We start from the raw sequence: 24,003 nt of genomic DNA, 5'->3' as shown, positions 1-24,003 counted from the left end.
GGGTTCAACATGATAGAGTAGAAAGTACAGGTATTTGAGTTCAACATGTAAGAAGTAGAAAGTACAGTATTTGAGTTCAACATGTAAGTAGAAAGTACAGTATTTGAGTTCAACATGTAAGAAGTAGAAAGTACAGGTATTTGTGTTCAACATGTAAGAAGTAGAAAGTACAGGTATTTGGGTTCAACATGTAAGAAGTAGAAAGTACAATATTTGAGTTCAACATGTGAGAAGTAGAAAGTACAGGTATTTGAGTTCAACATGTGAGAAGTAGAAAGTACAGGTATTTGAGTTCAACATGTAGAAGTAGAAAGTACAGGTATTTGAGTTCAACATGTAAGAAGTAGAAAGTACAGGTATTTGAGTTCAACATGTAGAATAGAAAGTACAGGTATTTGAGTTCAACATGTGAGAAGTAGAAAGTACAGGTATTGTGTTCAACATGTAAGAAGTAGAAAGTACAGGTATTTGAGTTCAACATGTAGAAGTAGAAAGTACAGGTATTTGTGTTCAACATGTAAGAAGTAGAAAGTACAGTATTTGAGTTCAACATGTAGAAGTAGAAAGTACAGGTATTTGAGTTCAACATGTAAGAAGTAGAAAGTACAGGTATTGTGTTCAACAGTAAGAAGTAGAAAGTACAGGTTTTGAGTTCAACATGTAAGAAGTAGAAAGTACAGGTATTTGAGTTCAACATGTAAGAAGTAGAAAGTACAGGTATTTGTGTTCAACATGTAAGAAGTAGAAGTACAGGTATTTGGTTCAACATGTAAGAAGTAGAAGTACAGGTATTTGGGTTCAACATGAAGAAGTAGAAAGTACAGGTATTTGAGTTCAACATGTAGAAGTAGAAAGTACAGGTATTTGTTCAACATGTAAGAAGTAGAAAGTACAGGTATTTGGGTTCAACATGAGAGAAGTAGAAAGTACAGGTATTTTGAGTTCAACATGTAAGAAGTAGAAAGTACAGGTATTTGTGTTCAACATGAAGAAGTAGAAAGTACAGGTATTTGTTCAACATGTAAGAAGTAGAAAGTACAGGTATTTGTGTTCAACATGTAAGAAGTAGAAAGTACAGGTATTTGGGTTCAACATGAGAAGTAGAAAGTACAGGTATTTGTGTTCACATGTAAGAAGTAGAAAGTACGGTATTTGTGGTTCAACATGTAAGAAGTAGAAAGTACAGGTATTGTGTTCAACATGTAGAAGTAAAATACAGGTATTTGTGTTCAACATGTAAGAAGTTAAAGTACAGGTATTTGAGTTCAACATGTAAGAAGTAGAAAGTACAGGTATTTGAGTTCAACATGTAAGAAGTAGAAAGTACAGGTATTTGTTCAACATGTAAGAAGTAGAAAGTACAGGTATTTGGGTTCAACATGTAAGAAGTAGAAAGTACAGGTATTTGGGTTCAACATGAGAGAAGTAGAAAGTACAGGTATTTGTGTTCAACATGTAAGAAGTAGAAAGTACAGGTATTTGTGTTCAACATGAGAGAAGTAGAATACAGGTATTTGGTTCAACATGTAAGAAGTAGAAAGTACAGGTATTTGTGTTCAACATGTAAGAAGTAGAAAGTACAGGTATTTGGTTTAACATGAGAGAAGTAGAAAGTACAAGTATTTGTGTTCAACATGTAAGAAGTAGAAAGTACAGGTATTGTGTTCAACATGTAGAAGTAGAAGTACAGGTATTTTGTGTTCAACATGTAAGAAGTAGAAAGTACAGTTTTGAGTTCAACATGTAAGAAGTAGAAAGTACAGGTATTTGAGTTCAACATGTAGATAGAAAGTACAGGTATTTGTGTTCAACATGTAAGAAAGGAAAGTACAGGTATTTGAGTTCACATTTAATAGTGAAAGTACAGGTATTTGAGTTCCATGTAAGAAGTAGAAAGTACAGGTATTGTGTTCAACATGTAAGAAGTAGAAAGTACAGTATTTGAGTTCAACATGTAAGAGTAGAAGTACAGGTATTTGAGTTCAACATGTAGAAGTATAAAGTTACAGGTATTTGTGTTCAACATGTAAGAAGTGAAAGTACAGGTATTTGAGTTCAACATGTAAGAAGTAGAAAGTACAGGTATTTGGGTTCAACATGAGAGAAGTAGAAAGTACAGTATTGTGTTCAACATGTAAGAAGTAGAAAGTACAGGTATTTGTGGTTCAACATGTAAGATTAGAAGTACAGGTATTTGTGTTCAACATGTAAGACTAGAAGTACAGGTATTTGGGTTCACATGTAGAAGTAGAAAGTAGAAGCAAAGCCCCGGGGTGGATGAGATCCGTCCGGAAATGCTGAAGGCTCTGGGTGTTGAGGGACTGCCATGGTTGACACGTCTCATCAACGTTGCGTGGAAGTCGAAACAGTACCGAAGGAGTGGCAGACCGGGGTGGTGGTTCCCCTTTTTAAAAGGGGGATCAGAGGTGTGTGCCAATTACAGAGGCATCACACTACTCAGCCTCCCTGGGAAGTTTCTCTAAGGTACTCGAAAGGAGGGTCAGGCCGATTGTCGAACCTCAGATTGAGGGGAACAATGCGGATTCCGTCCTGGTCGGGAAACCGGATCAGCTTTTTACTCTCGCAAGGATCCTGGAGGGGGCCTGGGAGTACGCTTATCCGGTCTACATGTGTTTTGTAGACTTGGAGAAGGCGTATGACCGAGTTCCCAGGGAGTTACTGTGGGAGGTGCTGCGGGAGTATGGGGTGAGGGGGTCTCTCTACTCAGGGCCATCCAATCTCTGTACTCTAGAGATGTTAAGATTCACCGATTCGCATCGGTGCACCGGCATAAACGTTCAAGATGCGAGTGCACCGGTTGAAAGAGTGCACATCGGCTACAGTTTGGTTGAACCGGGTTGAACTCGCGATGCATCGATGGCGTAGCGTCTTTGCATCGGTAAAAAACCGATTCATTCATATAAAATCCCCTAATCTTTCAACGCTCAGCAGAGACGATCTTTGATATTTGCTTCGCCACTACGGAGGCCGAGAGTCTCAGTTATCAACACACGAGTCGAGGAAAGAGAACACAGCGCACCGAAAAATACCTACAAATCAAAACGTTTGGTACACTTCGGATTGTTCAAGAAGACGGTGTAATAGTCCTTTATGCTAGGCTATATAGTTGACCGCAGGTCATGGAGAGTAATAAGGTATCCGTAGACTTTTGTATGAGGTATCTTTATTACTTAACAGGTCTACAGCCATGATACATAGATCCGTCCTAGACGCGGGCTTGCATACACACAGTATCACTCCGCAGCCGCACCCCATCAGTAACGTCCTGATGGTATATGTGCGCGGCACAGACGGTCAACTTGAAAATCGCTCGCAAATTGTTAACGATGCCGAGCCGCTTTAAAAGTACACAAGTAGTAGCGAGGAACTTAGCGACGCACATAAAGAGTCGACATGGGGTCTGCGGGCTGAAAAGAGAACCTCAAAGTTAGACCTATGAGTTAAATCACTCAGTGAGGTGTTCTGTCAGAGAAGAGGTGTTAGTTTTACAGCAGCCTGTGACGGCCAATAATAATTTAAATGTATTCCCTCACTGTAAGCAGTTATGAAATACCTGTTTGTGAAAGGTTATTTGTATTATTTATTGTTCATATAGAACCCACCGCTTCTGCTCACTGGGTGAGTTAGCCTATGAATGGAGTGTTAAGCACATCAGGCTGGCAGCTGTATGGGCATTGCTCTATGGTAGCTGTTATTTGCACATTGTTAATCATGAGCAATGCATCCTTACATTGTTTAACTGTGAGGTGTTATACAATTGTACTCTGAGAGCTTTTAAAGGTAAAAAAATAAACGGCATGATGGGATGTGCAGTACCAAATATGTAAAGCACTTTTTTGTTAATGTATGATTTGCTGCATATAAGGAATAAACAACAAAATCCCTGTCGTACCAATTGAAGTATCATTATTTTTGCATCGTGTTGAAAATCGCATCGTATCGCACCGAATCGCATAATGTTGAATCAAATCGTATCGAACTGTATCGCAACAGGGGTGAATCGTATCGTATCGCATCGCCTGGTGTTTCAAATGTATCGTTAATGTATCGTATCGTGGCAACGTATCGAGATGCGCATCGCATCGGCCTCAGTGATGGAGATGCACATCCCTACTGTACTCCCAAAGCGAGAGCTGTGTCCGGGTCCTCGGCAGTAAGTCGGACCCATTTCCGGTGAGGGTTGGCCTCCGCCAGGGCTGCGCTTTGTCACCAATCCTGTTTGTAATATACAGTGGGGCAAAAAAGTATTTAGTCAGCCACCAATTGTGCAAGTTCTCCCACTGAAAAGGATGAAAGAGGCCTGTCATTTTCATCCTAGGTATACCTCAACTATGAGAGACAAAATCAGAAGAAAAAAAAATCAGAAAATCACATTGTCTGATTTTTAAAGAATTTATTTGCAAATGATGGTGGAAAATAAGTATTTGGTCAATAACAAAAGTTCATCTCAATACTTTGTTATATACCCTTTGTTGGCAATGACAGAGGTCAAACGTTTTCTGTAAGTCTTCACAAGGTCTTCACACACTGTTGCTGGTATGTTGGCCCATTCCTCCATGCAGATCTCCTCTAGAGCAGTGATGTTTTGGGGCTGTCGCTGGGCAACACGGACTTTCAACTCCCTCCAAAGATTTTCTATGGGGTTGAGATCTGGAGACTGGCTAGGCCACGAAGCATTTCAAGGTCCTGGAGTGGCCACTCCTTCGTTGCCCGGGCGGTGTGTTTGGGATCATTGTCATGCTGAAAGACCCAGCCACGTTCATCTTCAATGCCCTTGCTGATGGAAGGAGGTTGCACTCAAAATCTCACGATACATGGCCCCATTCATTCTTTCCTTACACGGATCAGTCGTCCTGGTCCTTGTGCAGAAACACAGCCCAAAGCATGATGTTTCCACCCCCATGTTTCACAGTAGGTGTTCTTTGGATGCAACTCAGCATTCTTTCTCCTCCAAACACGTCTAGTTGAGTTTTTTAACCAAACGTTTATTTGGTTTCATCTGACCATATGACATTCTCCCAATCCTCTTCTGGATCATCTAAATGCTGTCTAGCAAACTTCAGACGGGCCTGGACATGTACTGGCTTAAGCAGGGGGACACGTCTGGCACTGCAGGATTTGAGTCCCTGGCGGCGTAGTGTGTTACTGATGGTAGCCTTGTTACTTTGGTCCCAGCTCTCTGCAGGTCATTGACTCGGTCCCCCCGTGTGGTTCTGGGATCTTTGCTCACCGTTCTTGTGATCATTTTGACCACACGGGGTGAGATCTTGCGTGGAGCCCCAGATCGAGGGAGATTATCAGTGGTCTTGTATGTCTTCCATTTTCTAATAATTGCTCCCACAGTTGATTTCTTCACACCAAGCTGCTTACCTATTGCAGATTCAGTCTTCCCAGCCTGGTGCAGGTCTACCATTGTGTTTCTGGTGTTTCTGCTCTTTGGTCTTGGCCATAGTGGAGTTTGGAGTGTGACTGTTTGAAGGTGTGGACAGGTGTCTTTTATACTGATAACGAGTTCAAACAGGTGCCATTAATACAGTTAACGAGTGGAGGACAGAGGAGGCTCTTAAAGAAGAAGTTACAGGTCTGTGAGAGCCAGAAATCTTGTTTGTTTGTAGGTGACCAAATACTTATTTTACAGAGGAATTTACCAATGAATTCATTAAAAATCAGACAATGTGATTTCCTGGATTCTTTCCCCCCATTCTGTCTCTCATAGTTGAAGTGTACCTAGGATGAAGATTACAGGCCTCTCTCATCTTTTTAAGTGGGAGAACTTGCACAATTGGTGGCTGACTAAATACTTTTTTGCCCCACTGTACATGGATCGGATTTCGAGGCGTAGTCATGGGGGAGGGGGTCTGCAGTTCGGTGGACTAAGGATTGCACCACTGCTTTTTGCAGATGATGTGGTTCTAATGGCTTCATCGGTCTGCGACCTTCAGCACTCACTGGATCGGTTCGCAACCGAGTGTGAAGCGGCTGGGATGAGGATCAGCACCTCCAAATCTGAGGCCACGGTTCTCAGCAGGAAACCGATGGACTGTCCACTCCAAGTAGGGAATGAGTCCTTACCCCAAGTGAAGGAGTTCAAGTATCTCGGGGTCTTGTTCTCGAGTGAGAGAACAATGGAGCGTGAGATGGGCCGGAGAATCGGAGCAGCGGGAGCGGTACTGCAGTCGCTTTACCCGCACCGTTGTGACGAAAAGGGAGCTGAGCCAGAAGGCAAAGCTCTCTGTCTACCGGCCATTTTCGTTCCTACCCTCACCTATGGTCATGAAGGATGGGTCATGACCGAAAGAACGAGATCGCGGATACAAGCGGCCGAGATGGGTTTTCTCCGCAGGGTGGCTGGTGTCTCCCTTAGGGATAAGGTGAGAAGTTCGGTCATCAGGGAGGGACTCGGAGTTGAGCCGCTCCTCCTTCGCGTCGAAAGGAGCCAGTTGAGGTGGTTCGGGCACCTAGTTAGGATGCCACCTGGGCGCCTCCCTAGGCAGGTGTTCCAGGCACGTCCAGCTGGGAAGAGACCAAGGGGTAGACCTAGGACCAGGTGGAGGGATTATATCTCTTCGCTGGCCTGGGAGCGCCTTGGGATCTCCCAGTCAGAGCTGGTTGATGTCGCCAGGGAAAAGAAAGTTTGGGGCTCTCTGCTGGAACTGCTACCCACCCAGACCACACGGATAAGCGGGAGAAGATGATGGATGGATGTAAGAAGTAGAAAGTTCAGGTATTTTGTTTCAAAATGTAAGAAGTCAAAGTAAAAAGTTGTCAGAAAAATAAGTAGTGGAGTAAAGTACTGATACCAAAAACATGTACTTAAGTACATTAACAAAGTATTTGTACTCCACTACTTCCCACCTCTGTGTGATAGAGTAAACTCACGAGAATAGGTCGAACCACTGCTGCTTGGTGACACTCTCCTGCCGCAGCAGCTTCAGCACGATCGGACGCATCAGCTCCCATTTGTCCTCAAATTGAAGGGAGCCTTTGTTCTGCAAACAGAGAGAGAGGAGATGATTCAAACTGTTCATCAGCAGGAGAGGACTCTTTAAAGTAGAGACACTACATACTGATACACACCTGAACATCAGCAGGAGAGGACTCTTTAAAGTAGAGACACTACATACTGATATACACCTGAACATCAGCAGGAGAGGACTCTTTAAAGTAGAGACACTACATACTGATATACACCTGAACATCAGCAGGAGAGGACTCTTTAAAGTAGAGACACTACATACTTATATACACCTGAACATCAGCAGGAGAGGACTCTTTAAAGTAGAGACACTACATACTGATATACCCTGAACATCAGCAGGAGAGGACTCTTTAAAGTAGAGACCTACATACTTATATACACCTGAACATCAGCAGGAGAGGACTCTTTAAAGTAGAGACTCTACATACTGATATACACCTGTTCATCAGCAGGAGAGGACTCTTTAAAGTAGAGACACTACATACTGATACACACCTGAACATCAGCAGGGGAGGACTCTTTAAAGTAGAGACACTACATACTGATATACACCTGAACATCAGCAGGAGATAACTCTTTAAAGTAGAGACACTACATACTGATATACACCTGAACATCAGCAGGAGAGGACTCTTTAAAGTAGAGACTACATACTGATATACACCTGAACATCAGCAGGAGAGGACTCTTTAAAGTAGAGACACTACATACTGATATACACCTGAACATCAACAGGAGGACTCTTTAAAGTAGAGACTCTACACTGATATACACCTGAACATCAGCAGGAGAGGACTCTTTAAAGTAGAGACACTACACTGATATACACCTGAACATCAACAGGAGAGGACTCTTTAAAGTAGAGACACTACATACTGATATACACCTGAACTCAGCAGGAGAGGACTCTTTAAAGTAGAGACTCTACATACTGATATACACCTGAACATCAGCAGGAGAGGACTCTTTAAAGTAGAGACACTACATACTGATATACACCTGAACATCAGCAGGAGAGGACTCTTTAAAGTAGAGACACTACATACTGATATACACCTGAACATCAGCAGGAGAGGACTCTTTAAAGTAGAGACACTACATACTGATATACACCTGAACACAGCAGGAGAGGACTCTTTAAAGTAGAGACACTACATACTGATATACACCTGAACATCAACAGGAGAGGACTCTTTAAAGTAGAGACACTACATACTGATATACACACCTGAACATCAGCAGGACTCTTTAAAGTAGAGACACTACATACTGATATACACCTGAACATCAGCAGACGAGGACTCTTTAAAGTAGAGACACTACATACTGATATACACCTGAACATCAGCAGGAGAGGACTCTTTAAAGTAGAGACACTACATACTGATATACACCTGAACACCAGCAGGAGAGGACTCTTTAAAGTAGAGACACTACACACTGATATACACCTGAACATCAGCAGGAGAGGACTCTTTAAAGTAGAGACACTACATACTGATATACACCTGAACATCAGCAGGAGAGACTCTTTAAAGTAGAGACACTACATACTGATATACACCTGAACATCACAGGAGAGGACTCTTTAAAGTAGAGACACTACATACTGATATACACCTGAACATCAGCAGGAGAGGACTCTTTAAAGTAGAGACACTACATACTGATATACACCTGAACATCAGCAGGAGAGGACTCTTTAAATAGAGACACTACATACTGATATACACCTGAACATCAGCAGGAGAGGACTCTTTAAAGTAGAGACACTACACACTGATATACACCTGAACATCAGCAGGAGAGGACTCTTTAAAGTAGAGACACTACATACTGATATACACCTGAACATCAGCAGGAGAGAACTCTTTAAAGTAGAGACACTACATACTGATACACCTGAACATCAGCAGAGAGGACTCTTTAAAGTAGAGACACTACATACTGATATACACCTGAACATCAGCAGGAGAGGACTCTTTAAAGTAGAGACACTACATACTGATATACACCTGAACACCAGCAGGAGAGGACTCTTTAAAGTAGAGACACTACACACTGATATACACCTGAACATCAGCAGGAGAGGACTCTTTAAAGTAGAGACACTACATACTGATATACACCTGAACATCAGCAGGAGAGGACTCTTTAAAGTAGAGACACTACATACTGATATACACCTGAACATCAACAGGAGAGGACTCTTTAAAGTAGAACACTACATACTGATATACACCTGAACATCAGCAGGAGAGGACTCTTTAAAGTAGAGACACTACATACTGATATACACCTGAACATCAGCAGGAGAGGACTCTTTAAAGTAGAGACACTACATACTGATATACACCTGAACATCAGCAGGAGAGAACTCTTTAAAGTAGAGACACTACATACTGATATACACCTGAACATCAGCAGGAGAGGACTCTTTAAAGTAGAGACACTACATACTGATATACCCTTAACATCAGCAGAGAGGACTCTTTAAAGTAGAGACACTACACACTGATATACACCTGAACATCAGCAGAGAGACTCTTTAAAGTAGAGACACTACATACTGATATACACCTGAACATCAGCAGGAGAGGACTCTTTAAAGTAGAGACACTACATACTGATATACACCTGAACATCAGCAGGAGAGGACTCTTTAATATCCTCTCCGCTCTGGGACAATAAAGTGAATCTGAAGCCGAGAAAGAGACAGTAACTAAAGCACGAGAACATGGCCTGTTTGCTCACACTGTACATAAAGATAATATGTTTCCATGCAAAGTCTTGTGTTTTGACTGTAAAGCCATTTTCTCTAAACACAGCTCTGATAAGTGTCTCCAGCAGCAGCTGTGTCACCTCCCCTGTCCTTCTTTCTTGTCAACAAATGAATTATGATTGCATTAAAACACAGTATCTTATGTTCCTGTCAAGCTTTGTTAGGTTAGATTACAGCTCATGATTAACTTTAACTCAATGCACTTAAACTGTAAGGCCTATGTATTTCTGCGGCTATTATCAGCGTGTATTTGAATCGTATAGTGCATTAACTACTGGCTTCATTTCTGTAGTGCATTCATCTCTGTGTCTAACTATCTGTAATCAAGGTTCATTGTATTGTCCCACATTGTAGGACTCTTGGGTTTGGTTTCCACACATGATGCATCGTTAAGAATGCACAAACAAATCCCCAAAATTGCAGACAACGAAGTATAAACCCCTTGAAATAAACAAGCTACCTTTTGTTTTTATAAAAAGGAGGACAATAGAAAGCCTTCACTGTACACAACTAAATACATAGAGCTTCTCCTGACCCTGCCCTTCAAACACACACTGCCAAAGTCTGCAGAAACACATCGTCCTTACACTTCATGTGCATTGAGTTAAAGTTAATCCTCAGCTGTTATCTACCTGACTTCATTAGCTTGACAGGAACATAAGGCAGTGTGTCTAAATGCAATCACAATTCATTTGTTGTCAAGAAAGAGGGGCTACTGCTGGAGTCAGACATTACAGAGAAAATACAAGACTTCGCATGGAGAAATATTATCTTAATGTACAGTACGTGAACACAGGGCATGCTTTAGTGCATTAACTACTGTCTCTTTCTCTGCTAAAGATTCATTTTAATAAGGAGGCTGTATTTCTGCAGCCTTTAGCATTGTGTGTTTGAAGGGGAGGGTCTGAACTGAAGTGACAGATGATAAGAGATGTGTAGCTACCGTATGCACACATAATATTCATATTTAAACGCAGGTTAAGGTAAGAAAACGTCTCCAATCTCATGCTGTTCTCTCAATATTCAGTTAGCTGTGATGTAGCTATTCTGTTTAGCTAAATCAGTGATAAGTAGCTCATGCTAATGCTAGCTAGATGTAAGTTAACTATCCAACATCAATTGTGTAGAATCGCTAATAGGTGCTGTGTGATGTGTGTTAAGTGTGGAGCTAAATGCCAACATTACACCATGTAAATGTCACACACTTTAGTGAGCGTTTTATAAGAAATAATGGAATTGAAGTGGCTCCTACCTTTAGCAAATGAGACGTCGCCATGTTCCCTTCAACTTATCGTCTCGTGAAATCTCGCGAGACCTACACGCAGCGTGAAGATTAACACTGGTGGACAGAGGTGGAAGAAGTTCCTCTTTACTTAAAAGTAGAAATACACAGTGGTGTAAAGTAACTAAGTAGATTTAAGTACTCACATATTGTACTTGAGTAAAAGTAGAAGTACTCAGATCTTGTACTTGGGTAAAAGTAGAAGTACTCAGATCTTATACTTGAGTAAAAGTAGAAGTACTCAGATCTTGGTGGAACTAAAGTCTGATTTAACACTTGATTATATTTCACATCATTAATCCAGATCTGTAAAGTAATCAAATGTATTAAATACATGTAGTGGAGTAGAAGCACAAAGTAAAAATACCTCAAAATTGTACTTCAGTACAGTACTTGAGTAAATGTACTAAGCCAGTTTACACCTCTGCATAGATACCAGTGAATCATATTTGAGTCAAGGACAGTTGTTGTTTCCTACAATCAGTTTGGTGTGTGTTATCAGTCTTTCTCTGTCTCAAATCATGGTCAAATACCTTCTCATACAAGGATTCTAACCTTCACTTTAGGAAGAAACAAGGGCAGTATTTGTTAAAACAGCTGCGATTGTATGTCAAACAAGAACAGTATGAAGGTTAAATATGGAAATGAACACATTTTTTAGATAAAGAAATACCATTTCTCCTTCTGACATGTAGTGCAGTAGAAGTTAAACATCTAATAACATGGATACACTTAAGATAAGTCCCTTTATATGTGTATTTCATACCGAATTTGAGTAATTTTGGTTTATTCTCATCAGCATCAGATCAAGTTTGACTGCACCGCGCCGACGTCACTTCACTGTTGTATTTCGACCAATCAGGACGCAGGAGGCGGGGCTTGTCAGCACGATGTTTGGTTGACGTTCTCAAGTTGCCAACGTGGATTGAGAATTTGGTGCGATTTTTTTTAAAGGATGGACTTTTATCACCGTTTGAGTTTTTCTCCACACTTGTCATGACTGAAGAGGAAAAAGAAAACGTATGTTACGGTATGTACGCTTTCTTAAGATATAAATAATATTCAGGAAGCCCGATTTATGACGCTGTCGCTGACGTGTAAAACACACTAAACCAAACTCCTTTGATAAAAAGATGGTTTTAATTTAGCTTTGGGTGTTGCCAGTCATGTATACATGCTTTAACATATTTTAAACAACGAGTCGCATTATAATAAGCTACATTAACATTCGGCATACATATAATGTTATTAGTATGCCTTACTGTAGTTTAATATTCTCAAATGTGCTCAAATGTTCGCTTTTAGCTCTATATAATAAGACGCTGTCACTGAAGCTTAACCAAACTGCATTTAAAAAAGGGACAATTTAATTATGTTTTGTGTATTACAAGTCATTTAAACATGTTTTGACATATTTAAAACCATAATTCGCATTATAAGAACCTACATTATAATTTGGCATACATCTAATGATGGAACTTTAGCTTAATTTAGTTTAATAGTCCTAAAATGTGCTTATGTGCAATATCTTGTATTTGTTAATACAGTAAATCCTGCAAAAATATGTTCTCCTCCACACTTCCTGTTTTAAATCTGCACAGCGCTGCACTTTGAATATAGTATTTGTCGCATTTTATTTTATTTACTGTACCCAGTTTCTTACGTATTTTAGTTTGTTGTAAATATTGTCTTTATTTTTAATTCATTAAGATAATATAACAGTTGAATGTTAAGTCGTTTATACCCGTTTAAACATATGTTAAACCTTAATTGGCATTATAACAAGCTACATTAACATTCGGCATAATGGCGTAATTGTGGCTAATTGCAGTTCAACTTTCCCAAAATGTACATATCTGTTTGCTTTTAGCTCCATTGCCTCTAATGTATACCCAGTCTGTAAGTAATTTAACTTTAAGTGGAGTTCTGTAATCTCAATTCTTATTAACCAGGCTAGAAACAAGGCAGAGTAGATTGTCATATTAAGAGACTTTTATGTCCTTCAGACCTATCTGTATTGTCTGTCCAAACAACTATATTTTCTATAGTATTCTGTATTATACTGTGTTTATTTATACCTGATCTACTGTATAGTGTATTCAATTAGCTGTTAATACAGTTTAAACCTCTGTATAGTGTATATACACCAGTTTGTTTATCTATTTATATTATACTTGAGTAACTCTGCACTTCTGGTTAAGTGCAAACTGCATTTCATGGTCTCAGTCCTCTGAGCCTTTGAATTTAATCTCATCTCAGGCACCATGCTTTCAGTTATTGTCATTTAATGAGCAGAAATTATTCTCTTCATCAGTCACATGATTCACATTTACATTCCTGTGGAGATTCTGCTGCTCGGATGGTCTGATGAAGACAGTAAGCTTTAAAGACACTAATTCTTAAAGGTTTTTCATCTTTGATTTTATTTTCCAGATCTAGCTCTCACAGATATGGAGGGGCATGAAGACGAGAGGCTGTGTGGGAAATGGAGGGTCGCCTGCGGTTTGTACAACTACAACCTGAGGGACGTGTTCACATGGTGAGTAATGTGGTGGGAATTTATTTATCAAATGTGGATAAAGAATCAAACCATTCAGCTGTCTTTTGTCAGTCACACAGAGGGCATACAGTCTGCAGAGCGAAAGACGAAGAGTAGAGTTTGGGTTGCATATTTGAAGGGAGGGCTTGAGCTTGGTGATAACAAAGGAGCATTCTGGAAGTTAGGGAGTTAGGGAGGCTATCAGGAAGTTCTAAGTTCAACAGAAGGTGAAGGTCATACTGTTGGTGCACATAGAGTAACTAACAACACTGCAACACATCTTCTTAATAAGGGCTTTTCCCAAGCTTAGCTAAGAAGTGTGAGAAGTAGTAAATATAGTTAAATATTAGAAAATAAGAATCACTATTATTAAAGCTCACCTATCATGCTATCTTTAGGCAATAGCATAGGTCTCAGATATCTACAAATATATAAAAAACATGTCTATGAAGTGTTTTACTCAACAGATCACCCATTCTAGCCATGCCTCATATCCCTCTATTTCACTTCCTGTTTCTAAAGTGCTGATTTGGGTATAATATGGAAGCAAACAAGAGACAGAAGTATTTGAATTTTATTAGTCACCGAATTTATAGCATTGAAAATAATTACTTTGAAAATCATGAATCTGAATTTTTTTTTGCTCCGAATTTATCTATGTGAAATAAAAATGTAAAAATTCAAGTTAAAAAAATTCGAATGTTCAAATTCAGATCCCAAAAATTCAAGTGAAAAAAAATTCGACGTCAAATATTTCGGTGTTTAAAATTCGATTTAAAAAAATTCGGTGTGTAAAATTCGACGTCAAAAATTGCGATGCAGCCTCATCCGGGCTACTCAGACAGGATAAGCAATCGAGCCCTAATGCAATCAAACCGACTTCTGGCCTATCAGAGCACGGCTTTGTCAGTCATGTGATCACAACAACCCGGAAGAAAAATGTCGGAGAACAGCGGGGCTCGCCGCTCGGTAAGTAGTCAGTTTGTGCTCTTTATTTTTACTTGCTCGACAGCATTTGTATCTTACATTAGCTAAATGAGTGAAGTAGCCTTGTGCCTTGCTGTTAGCAAGCTCCGTAGTTATCATTAATTGAAGTGAATCACGTTACCGTGTGTGTGTGTGGGGGGTGACGGTTTGCAAAGTAACGTAACGATCACTTCGGTTAGATAAGTCAAGTAGACCATGCTACACTATACGAAATACACTCTTACAAAAGCCCTGCATTTAAACATGTTAATGTTACTTTAGTAAAAGTATGCTAGTATAATTAGCAACAAGTGTTGTTAAAGTATTTAAAGTAGACACAAGTTATACTATTATATGATATCATTTGATTTATTGTTATTACCGATGCACGAGTTGACTTAACTGTTGTAGTTGGAGCTCATTTGAACAATGAGCTAACTAATTATTACTTTCATAATGGTTTAATGTGCTGACTATTTTCTACATTAATAGATGAAGGTCTGGTTTGTTCAAAGTCTCAAACTAGTAGGACCAGAGCCCTAGAGACTCGAGGGCTCTGAGTAGGACATGCTGTCATAATTACCCAGAGTCCGAAGTGACACCTTTACAATGTTAAAGCTGTTAGATAAATGTAGTGACGTAAAAACTAAAGTATTCAAGATAGTGTAGTGGAAAAGAGATAATGTTTTTTTTTTAAATGTTACCAAAACAAAATCTCTTGTTTTGGACTGACAGTAATGATTCAAGAAATAGTAGATACATAAATACACACATCAATTTGTTGTGGATGGAACACAACAAATGGTGCTCTTACCTGTGATGCCTCCTCCAAACATGATAACCAGACTGTATCATTCAAACTATAAGTAACAGTTCTAGCTACTTGACTTCAGACAAACAATTCAAAAGACAAAATCAACACAATGTATTGAAAGACCAATCTTTATTTCTCTCCTTTTGTTTGTGTTATTAAACCCTGTCAATCTAAAAAACTGAGCAACTCAACAGTTAACTTTATATTTCTTATCCTCCAAAGCATATATTACACTATTTGTTCCCCTCTCATATTCACAGGATGGATGATTAGAGACTTTGGGGGAAACCTCAGCTTTATGAACGTCCTGTCTGTTGCTTTCGCCAGAGAGGGCTGAGGGTCTTTCCCTGCGAGGAGGACCAGGCCTGAGGGAGGAGGACCTGCACCAGCTGCACCTACAGAATTTAGCCCATGCTGGACATAGCTGTTACCACCTGCACAGGCCTGTCAATTAACAGATTAACATTTAGTGTAACTTATGTATATTATTTCGTTGTTATTTTTTTTTTAAATGGTGATGGTTCATGCTTGATAACTTTTAGTTCACATTTCAATAAATTGTATTTGCACTCCTTTTGTCCATTATTCTTACTGAAAATGTTAAATTACACATTCACATCTGACTGAAGATTGGCACCATTTATTTATGACGTTGCAAACTCGGCGGCACAAGGCACAAGTATTGTGAAGCTCATATAGTGAGGCAAATGCATTTGATCAGCTGACTTTTATCACATCAGCTTCTCCTTTCCCTCTTGGATGTTCTTCTGGACCCTCAGAGAAAGAGAAAATGGTGAAGCAGTCCTGTCTCTCAGGCGTGTCCTTTCCTAACAGAAATATCAAGAAACATATTATTGCAGAGCAAGTGTGTTTGTTTGTTCATAAATATAATGATTTTCTTATTTGAATGTGTTTTTTAAATCCAACAGTGTACTACAAAGATAATCAGTTTATGAATAAACCGTTCTAAATTCATCAACATTGAAATAAATGTATTATTCAAATAATATTTAACTGTTATCAAAACTTAGTGCAACTGTAGAAGCTTGCTCTGTCCGGTTGTCTCACTGAAAGACAAAGGGTCGCAGCTCTCACTATGTTCAATAATATTTGCCTTAAATACATTGAAATGTGAAAGTTGAACAAAAAAGTGATGTTGCTTGGTAAAATGTAACCTTTAGCTAAGAAAGTGCTCTCAACATCACTGATGTGCAGGTGATCTAGTATTCAGTCATGTTTAATGGCATGTATATCAGTGTATTAGAGTAATTACTTTATGCATTCTTTGTAAAGCATGAAAAAGGTGTACCTTGGAATCCGTGCTGAAGTTCTCTGCTGCTAGGACTCCAGGTCTGTCTCTCCTCCTCTGGTCCAGGTCTGTCTCTCCTCCTCTGGTCCAGATCTGTCTCTCCTCCTCTGGTCCAGGTCTGTCTCTCCTCCTCTGGTCCAGGTCTGTCTCTCCTCCTCTGGTCCAGGTCTGTCTCTCCTACTCTGGTCCAGCCTGTCTGGATCACCTTAAGGAGACTTTGAACAAACAGATGTAAAGTTACATGCATGGGTTACAGACTTCTTTCCATGCAAACTACTTTTTTATCTTCTTTTAAAAACAGGTCATAATCTTATTGTTATACTTCAGAAATGGCTGGATATCACAGTCCTTATACTGTATCAGTTTGATTGAGCATTATTGTGTAGGTCCTTTTTATTTTACTGTTACTTTGGATGAGGTTTTCATGAGTCAGTCAAATTAATTTGTTTTCATGCCATATTCATATGCATCACACACGTAAGGGTTAGACACAAACCTATTGAACAAATGCAATGGATAAGCTTCATTTCCACTGAAGTCACAGATAACGTCATATCTACTATTTAAACATAATTTCCTTGTCACTAAAGCATTGACTACGCTATTCATCGTCCTTAAATGCAGGAATTAAGTTACATGTTCCGTTGTACAGCCACGATAAGGTTGTTTCTCAAGTGTGATGATAATACAATTAAAAGAGGCATTGGTAATAATATTAAAAACAACAATGTTTGGGTCGTTCGTCGGATAGGCGGTTAGCTGCAATACATAACTCCAGTTCAACAAACCATATAATAATATCTAAGGGAGCGTTATTTCTGGACCATCTTGAAATGTGACGTTCATATTTTAAAGATACACACATTTCATTGTGAGGTTGATTTAATATACACTAAGCCTCTCTTCAACAATACGTTGAAGTTAGCTAGTCTATTTTATGCTATAGTAGAGCATAGCGAATTTAAATGAACCTTAACAATGCATACAGTAACCTAAATAGCAAACTAACTATCTAACGTACAAGGATGACCTTATTTTAGCAACCTCGCACAGAAGCCTTTTGGTATACAGTAGCATCCCACTTAATGTTTTACACTCTTGGATGCTACGCATAGCATCGTTAGCACAGATGGAGCTACGATTGCTCAAATGCTAACCCAACTCTAAACATTCATTAACGTTAGCTTAATAAAAACACCAGTAACATAACATAAAGTACGCAGGGTTGACTTACCGAAGAAACTGCATTCATGGACGGTCTGTTTCAACCGCAGATAAATCCTATATTTGCAGGACGAATAGTCCACCAGGAACCAACACAACAAACACGGCCGAGTTCAAGTAGTGTTCTCCTCATGAGCTGAGCCGCTGTAGCATCACGGAGCTAACAGTGAGACAGAGGAGCTAGGAGCAGCAGCCCCGTTGTCATGAAGGGGGAATCTAACTATATACAGAATATGTTTTTGTGGATCCAGGCTAGAAACATGTTCATTTTCTGATGTTAAGTTGGACATTTTAACATAGGGTCTACGGGAATTGCTCCCATCTGCATCCATCGCCTACAGTTTGCAGCATTGGGCTTCACCGCACTGTCCCGGGGTTTGCCGCTTGGCTCTGATAGGCCAGAAGTCGGTTTGATTGCATTCGGACTCGATTGCTTATCCTGTCTGAGTAGCCCGGATGAGGCTGCATCGCAATTTTTGACGTCGAATTTTATACACCGAAATATTTAACATCGAATTTTAAACACCGAAATATTTGACGTCGAATTTTTTTCACTTGAATTTTTGGGATCTGAAGTTGAACATTCAAATTTTTTTAACTTGAATTTTTACATTTTTATTTCACATAGGTAAATTCGGAGCAAAAACATTCGTATACATGATTTTCAAAGTAATTATTTTCAATGCTATAAATTCGGTGTCTAATAAAATTCAAATACTTCTGTCTCTTGTTTGCTTCCATAGTATAAAGCTTTAAAATAATAAAGGAGTGTCTGAGCTCATGCGGGACCCGGCAGCTACTGTCTAAACTAAATGCTGCCGTGATGAAACGCCATATCATGGGTTATCAAGGATTCTCTCTGAAACAGTCTGGAGCTCAAAGGCTTTCTCTCTTGCCGGTTATACCACAAGGTGAGTTCCTTTCTACTTCCTGCTTCTTCACACACATGCTCTCCAGTACAGGTTAGCTCTGAGTGTTAGCGATGCTAATGTAAACACCGACCATATTACGTCCAAAACAGTCGGGCATTGTTTCTGATAGCAACGTTTCTGATTGGGCCGTGGGTCCACATTTCAGATATTACGTCATATCGGACGCAAATCTGGATCAGCTCCGTTGTTCCCCGTTTTTAGAGATTTGGGTACGGAGGAAAAAAGAGATGTTTTTATTCTCTGACGCTGCGTGAGTTCCCCGACACACCGGGGACACATGGTGATGTAGAGAAGACATCACAAAGTGCATTTTGCATGATAGGTCCCCTTTAACTTAACTTAATAATATTTTTCTATTACAATTATCATTCAATCAGTAATATAAAACAGGTCAATACGCTCTAGTTGAACATCTTAGGTTAAGGTTAGTTTATTTATGTAGCACATTTCAGACGCAAAGGCAATTCAACATGCTTTACAAAGGCATTAACACATAATAATTCAAAACAAAATCAAGTGAACAAAAGGAGAATTCTTAAAAGACATTATAAATAGTCATTGTAAACACCGATAATGCAGAGAGCAGTGCTGAAGTGCAATAATAAAACATTGTTAAACGACCCCTGGAAAAGCTTTCATTTAAAAGAACCCAGGTAACCCTAAAAGAAAAGGCGTTGGCATGTGAGAGGAAGAAGATTAGCTATAAATAATAGAATTAATGATGGCTTAAAATTCACCAAGCTGCTAAATTGATAGGGTTTCTATTACTGTGACTTTTGAGTATAACAGATCTGTCTTTAAATATTATATTAACACCTGTGTACCACATTGTGAAATGACCTCGACAAACCATGCTGTTATTTTGTTGCACATTTGACTATTTTTATGCATTCATTTGTATTTTAAATCTGCTTTTCTAGTTGCATACCATGTACATCAGTGATACTGTATTTGCATATAAAAAATACAAATTGTCTGTCATTATAACAATAATAATACATTTTGTTTATAGAGTGCTGATCATTGTCCTCAAAGACACTTTTATATTGGTTTAACAGTAAATACGAGTTAATTAAACCATATTTATCTTTAAAAACTAAAAGTGAAAACTGTCCTGCTGCAAGAGACATAACAGAGTTCATGTTCAAATGTCTGTAATTAGTTTTTAATCCATTATCCTTTGACCTTGGTGAGTGGGAGTGTCAGATACGTCTTGTATTTGTATTTTGTAGCTCTGTTGTGATTGGTCAACCTGCTTAGAGATGTCCCGCCCTTAGCCTATCACATACAATGTGATGGAGCGCTAGCCAATAGGAGCACAGTGATGTCATAGTGAACAAGGTGTGGTTTCAGGTGCATAAAGCAGACTTCCTACCTCACCCAGGGAAACACTGGAAAGTAGTTGGACTTGTAAATGATCCCTCTTACTGTACATGTCTTTAATGTTATCATATTCAAGAGATTTTCTTCAGGTCTGATGAAATAAGACATTTACTTATTGACTGACAAATTGAAGATATATTCCACTATTTTCTCACATTTTATAGCAATTTATCTGTAAATAATTATGCGTTTCAGCCCTCTTGCCTATACGTTAGTTTGATGATATATCACGATGCTTCCCCCCCCAGGCGCCTGCTGAAGACCCTCCTGATGGGGCAGGTTTGCTCTCTGCTGATTTGTGGGACTGCGGTCAGCTGTCAGTACCTCGCTGACGCTAAGGTGGAGACGCCAATGCTGCAAAGCTTCCTGAACTACGCCATGTTGCTGCTGGTCTACACCACCATCCTCTGCACCAGAAAAGGTATTAAAGGGGACACAATCTGATGTTCAGGTGTATATCAGTATGTAGTGTCTCTACTTTAAAGAGTCCTCTCCTGCTGATGTTCAGGTGTATATCAGTATGTAGTGTCTCTACTTTAAAGAGTCCTCTCCTGCTGATGTTCAGGTGTATATCAGTATGTAGTGTCTCTACTTTAAAGAGTCCTCTCCTGCTGATGTTCAGGTGTATATCAGTATGTAGTGTATCTACTTTAAAGAGTCCTCTCCTGCTGATGTTCAGGTGTATATCAGTATGTAGTGTCTCTACTTTAAAGAGTCCTCTCCTGCTGATGTTCAGGTGTAGATCAGTATGTAGTGTCTCTACTTTAAAGAGTCCTCTCCTGCTGATGTTCAGGTGTATATCAGTATGTAGTGTATCTACTTTAAAGAGTCCTCTCCTGCTGATGTTCAGGTGTATATCAGTATGTAGTGTCTCTACTTTAAAGAGTTCTCTCCTGCTGATGTTCAGGTGTATATCAGTATGTAGTGTCTCTACTTTAAAGAGTCCTCTCCTGCTGATGTTCAGGTGTATATCAGTATGTAGTGTCTCTACTTTAAAGAGTCCTCTCCTGCTGATGTTCAGGTGTATATCAGTATATAGTGTCTCTACTTTAAAGAGTCCTCTCCTGCTGATGTTCAGGTGTATATCAGTATGTAGTGTCTCTACTTTAAAGAGTCCTCTCCTGCTGATGTTCAGGTGTATATCAGTATGTAGTGTCTCTACTTTAAAGAGTCCTCTCCTGCTGATGTTCAGGTGTATATCAGTATGTAGTGTCTCTACTTTAAAGAGTCCTCTCCTGCTGATGTTCAGGTGTATATCAGTATGTAGTGTCTCTACTTTAAAGAGTCCTCTCCTGCTGATGTTCAGGTGTATATCAGTATGTAGTGTCTCTACTTTAAAGAGTCCTCTCCTGCTGATGTTCAGGTGTATATCAGTATGTAGTGTCTCTACTTTAAAGAGTCCTCTCCTGCTGATGTTCAGGTGTATATCAGTATGTAGTGTCTCTACTTTAAAGAGTCCTCTCCTGCTGATGTTCAGGTGTATATCAGTATGTAGTGTATCTACTTTAAAGAGTCCTCTCCTGCTGATGTTCAGGTGTATATCAGTATGTAGTGTCTCTACTTTAAAGAGTCCTCTCCTGCTGATGTTCAGGTGTAGATCAGTATGTAGTGTCTCTACTTTAAAGAGTCCTCTCCTGCTGATGTTCAGGTGTATATCAGTATGTAGTGTATCTACTTTAAAGAGTCCTCTCCTGCTGATGTTCAGGTGTATATCAGTATGTAGTGTCTCTACTTTAAAGAGTCCTCTCCTGCTGATGTTCAGGTGTATATCAGTATGTAGTGTCTCTACTTTAAAGAGTCCTCTCCTGCTGATGTTCAGGTGTATATCAGTATGTAGTGTCTCTACTTTAAAGAGTCCTCTCCTGCTGATGTTCAGGTGTATATCAGTATGTAGTGTCTCTACTTTAAAGAGTCCTCTCCTGCTGATGTTCAGGTGTATATCAGTATGTAGTGTCTCTACTTTAAAGAGTCCTCTCCTGCTGATGTTCAGGTGTATATCAGTATGTAGTGTCTCTACTTTAAAGAGTCCTCTCCTGCTGATGTTCAGGTGTATATCAGTATGTAGTGTCTCTACTTTAAAGAGTCCTCTCCTGCTGATGTTCAGGTGTATATCAGTATGTAGTGTCTCTACTTTAAAGAGTCCTCTCCTGCTGATGTTCAGGCGTATATCAGTATGTAGTGTCTCTACTTTAAAGAGTCCTCTCCTGCTGATGTTCAGGCGTATATCAGTATGTAGTGTCTCTACTTTAAAGAGTCCTCTCCTGCTGATGTTCAGGTCAGTATTTAGTGTCTCCATGCTTTAATGTTCAAAAAGCTCTTTATTTGTTCACCCTCTGTCTGAAACCAGAGCTCTTTTTTCCTCCTCATCAAACTGCATGTGTTTCTAAAGGAGACAGGAACATCCTCCACATCTTAAAGACCAAGTGGTGGAAGTATCTTCTGATGGGAGTAGCAGATGTGGAGGCGAACTACACCGTGGTGAAGGCGTACCAGTACACCACTCTGACCAGTATACAGGTGAGAAGACCGTCACTGGTCTCTGAAAAACCATATGTCAATGGGCAATAGATACCATATTAAGAAGTAGGATAGGAATAGAATCTAAAATGAGGCCAAAACACAGAGTGTGTGTGACTCTTTTGGACAATTCCAACATCAGATTTAGTGTCAATTGGCAGAAGCCGATGTTTCTCTGTCTTGCTGGTCCTGTTATTTAATACTTTTTAAAAACCAGCTGCAGTTAGATTTCAGGTTTTTTAAGTTTGAGGACAAATAGCAAAGAAAACATCACAAACATGAAGTATTGTAATCAGAAATGTGACATCTGATGCCCCGGCCACACGAGGACGAAAACGGCCGTTTGCGTTACTGTTTAGTGTCATATAGACCATTCACACGAGGACGACCGAATACGGCACTAAACGACTGAGGAAACGATAACGGGTCCCAAGGTGGATAGAACGGCATACGCAACGCTCTGGGGGGTCCAACGGCTCCGTGTGTGCGCCCTATACGAACATTTTCTGATAGTGATTGCGCAATAGCAATAGCCCCGCCTCTCCCCACCTCTTCTGCTCACCTCCGCTTACCCCGCGCCATTGCTGATGTGTTTCGCCACCACCAACAACAACAACAACAACAACAATGGCGGATCGCAGAGTTGCTATCGTGCTCCGGACGCTACTGACCATGCTACAGTTCTTTTTGCAACATCTACAACAGACTTACACATCCGGGGGGATCTTACTCGCTGCTTTTATGGATATGTACTGCAGCTTCAGCGATCATTTTCTGATAATGATTGCGCAATAGCCCCGCCTCTCCCCACCTCTGCTGCTCACCCCCGCGTCAAAGTAAACTGCACACTGAATTCAGATTATTTATCTTTCTCTCGATATGGACATGAACGCGAGAGAAGTCTAATCTGACAGGACGGAGACACCTCTCAAACTTCCTAGTTATAAATATGTTTATTTTTACTGTCGGCCGGGTCACTCATTACTGGATCAGCTGCTGCATGAGACAGACACTGGCGCTGTCCGAAGAGAGGGAGGAAAAAGAGAGGCTCGGTGTATTTTATTATTATATTATATAGAGTCGTTATTCATTTGTTTTAAAGCTCAATAAATAACAAAGAAGACCTTTGACCGGCACTTTTATAATTTTGTCGGAAGATTTAAACTTTAATACACGTTGACTGGCGAAAAACTCTGCCCGGTTCCCTCGGCCCCCACCGCGGAGAATAAACCATGGGCAACCATGACAACCATGC

The 24,003-nt window shown here is 39.9% G+C and overlaps 1 protein-coding gene and 1 long non-coding RNA gene across 3 annotated transcripts; one reads left to right on the top strand and one right to left on the bottom strand.

Annotated features, from left to right (window-relative positions):
* Positions 1 to 4,184: 4,184 nt before the first annotated feature.
* Positions 4,185 to 11,148, bottom strand: LOC117553767. Its single transcript, XR_004570193.1, has 3 exons — positions 11,035 to 11,148; positions 6,901 to 7,010; positions 4,185 to 4,236 (listed from the first exon to the last, which is right to left on the bottom strand). It is a non-coding gene; the product is annotated as an uncharacterized LOC117553767 (long non-coding RNA).
* Positions 11,149 to 11,959: 811 nt separating this feature from the next.
* On the top strand, positions 11,960 to 23,169 carry LOC117553765 (solute carrier family 35 member F2-like). Of its 2 annotated transcripts, none has more exons than XM_034227837.1 (4): positions 11,960 to 12,094; positions 13,498 to 13,603; positions 20,480 to 20,652; positions 22,621 to 23,169. In XM_034227837.1, the coding sequence occupies exons 1-4, from the start codon at positions 12,061 to 12,063 to the stop codon at positions 22,797 to 22,799; spliced, it is 492 nt and encodes a 163-aa protein (XP_034083728.1). In that variant the 5' UTR covers positions 11,960 to 12,060; the 3' UTR covers positions 22,800 to 23,169. The 2 variants fall into 2 exon arrangements, with proteins under 2 accessions (XP_034083728.1, XP_034083729.1); XM_034227838.1 differs by having other exon boundaries at positions 11,975 to 12,084.
* The last annotated feature ends 834 nt before the right edge of the window (positions 23,170 to 24,003 follow it).

The sequence above is a fragment of the Gymnodraco acuticeps genome, unplaced genomic scaffold (genome assembly GCF_902827175.1).
Source record: "Gymnodraco acuticeps unplaced genomic scaffold, fGymAcu1.1, whole genome shotgun sequence".
Lineage (NCBI taxonomy): Eukaryota > Metazoa > Chordata > Actinopteri > Perciformes > Bathydraconidae > Gymnodraco > Gymnodraco acuticeps.
This window is presented reverse-complemented; position numbering and strand designations above follow the sequence as displayed.

What these genes read in the sequence shown, in the direction of transcription:
- LOC117553765 (XM_034227837.1), top strand. Translation starts at nt 12,061, where the DNA reads ATGACTGAAGAGGAAAAAGAAAACGTATGTTACG. An exon ending in AAAAGAAAACGTATGTTACG is followed by an intron (nt 12,095 to 13,497) that starts GTATGTACGCTT and finishes TTTATTTTCCAG; the next exon opens with ATCTAGCTCTCACAGATATG. An exon ending in CATCCTCTGCACCAGAAAAG is followed by an intron (nt 20,653 to 22,620) that starts GTATTAAAGGGG and finishes GTGTTTCTAAAG; the next exon opens with GAGACAGGAACATCCTCCAC.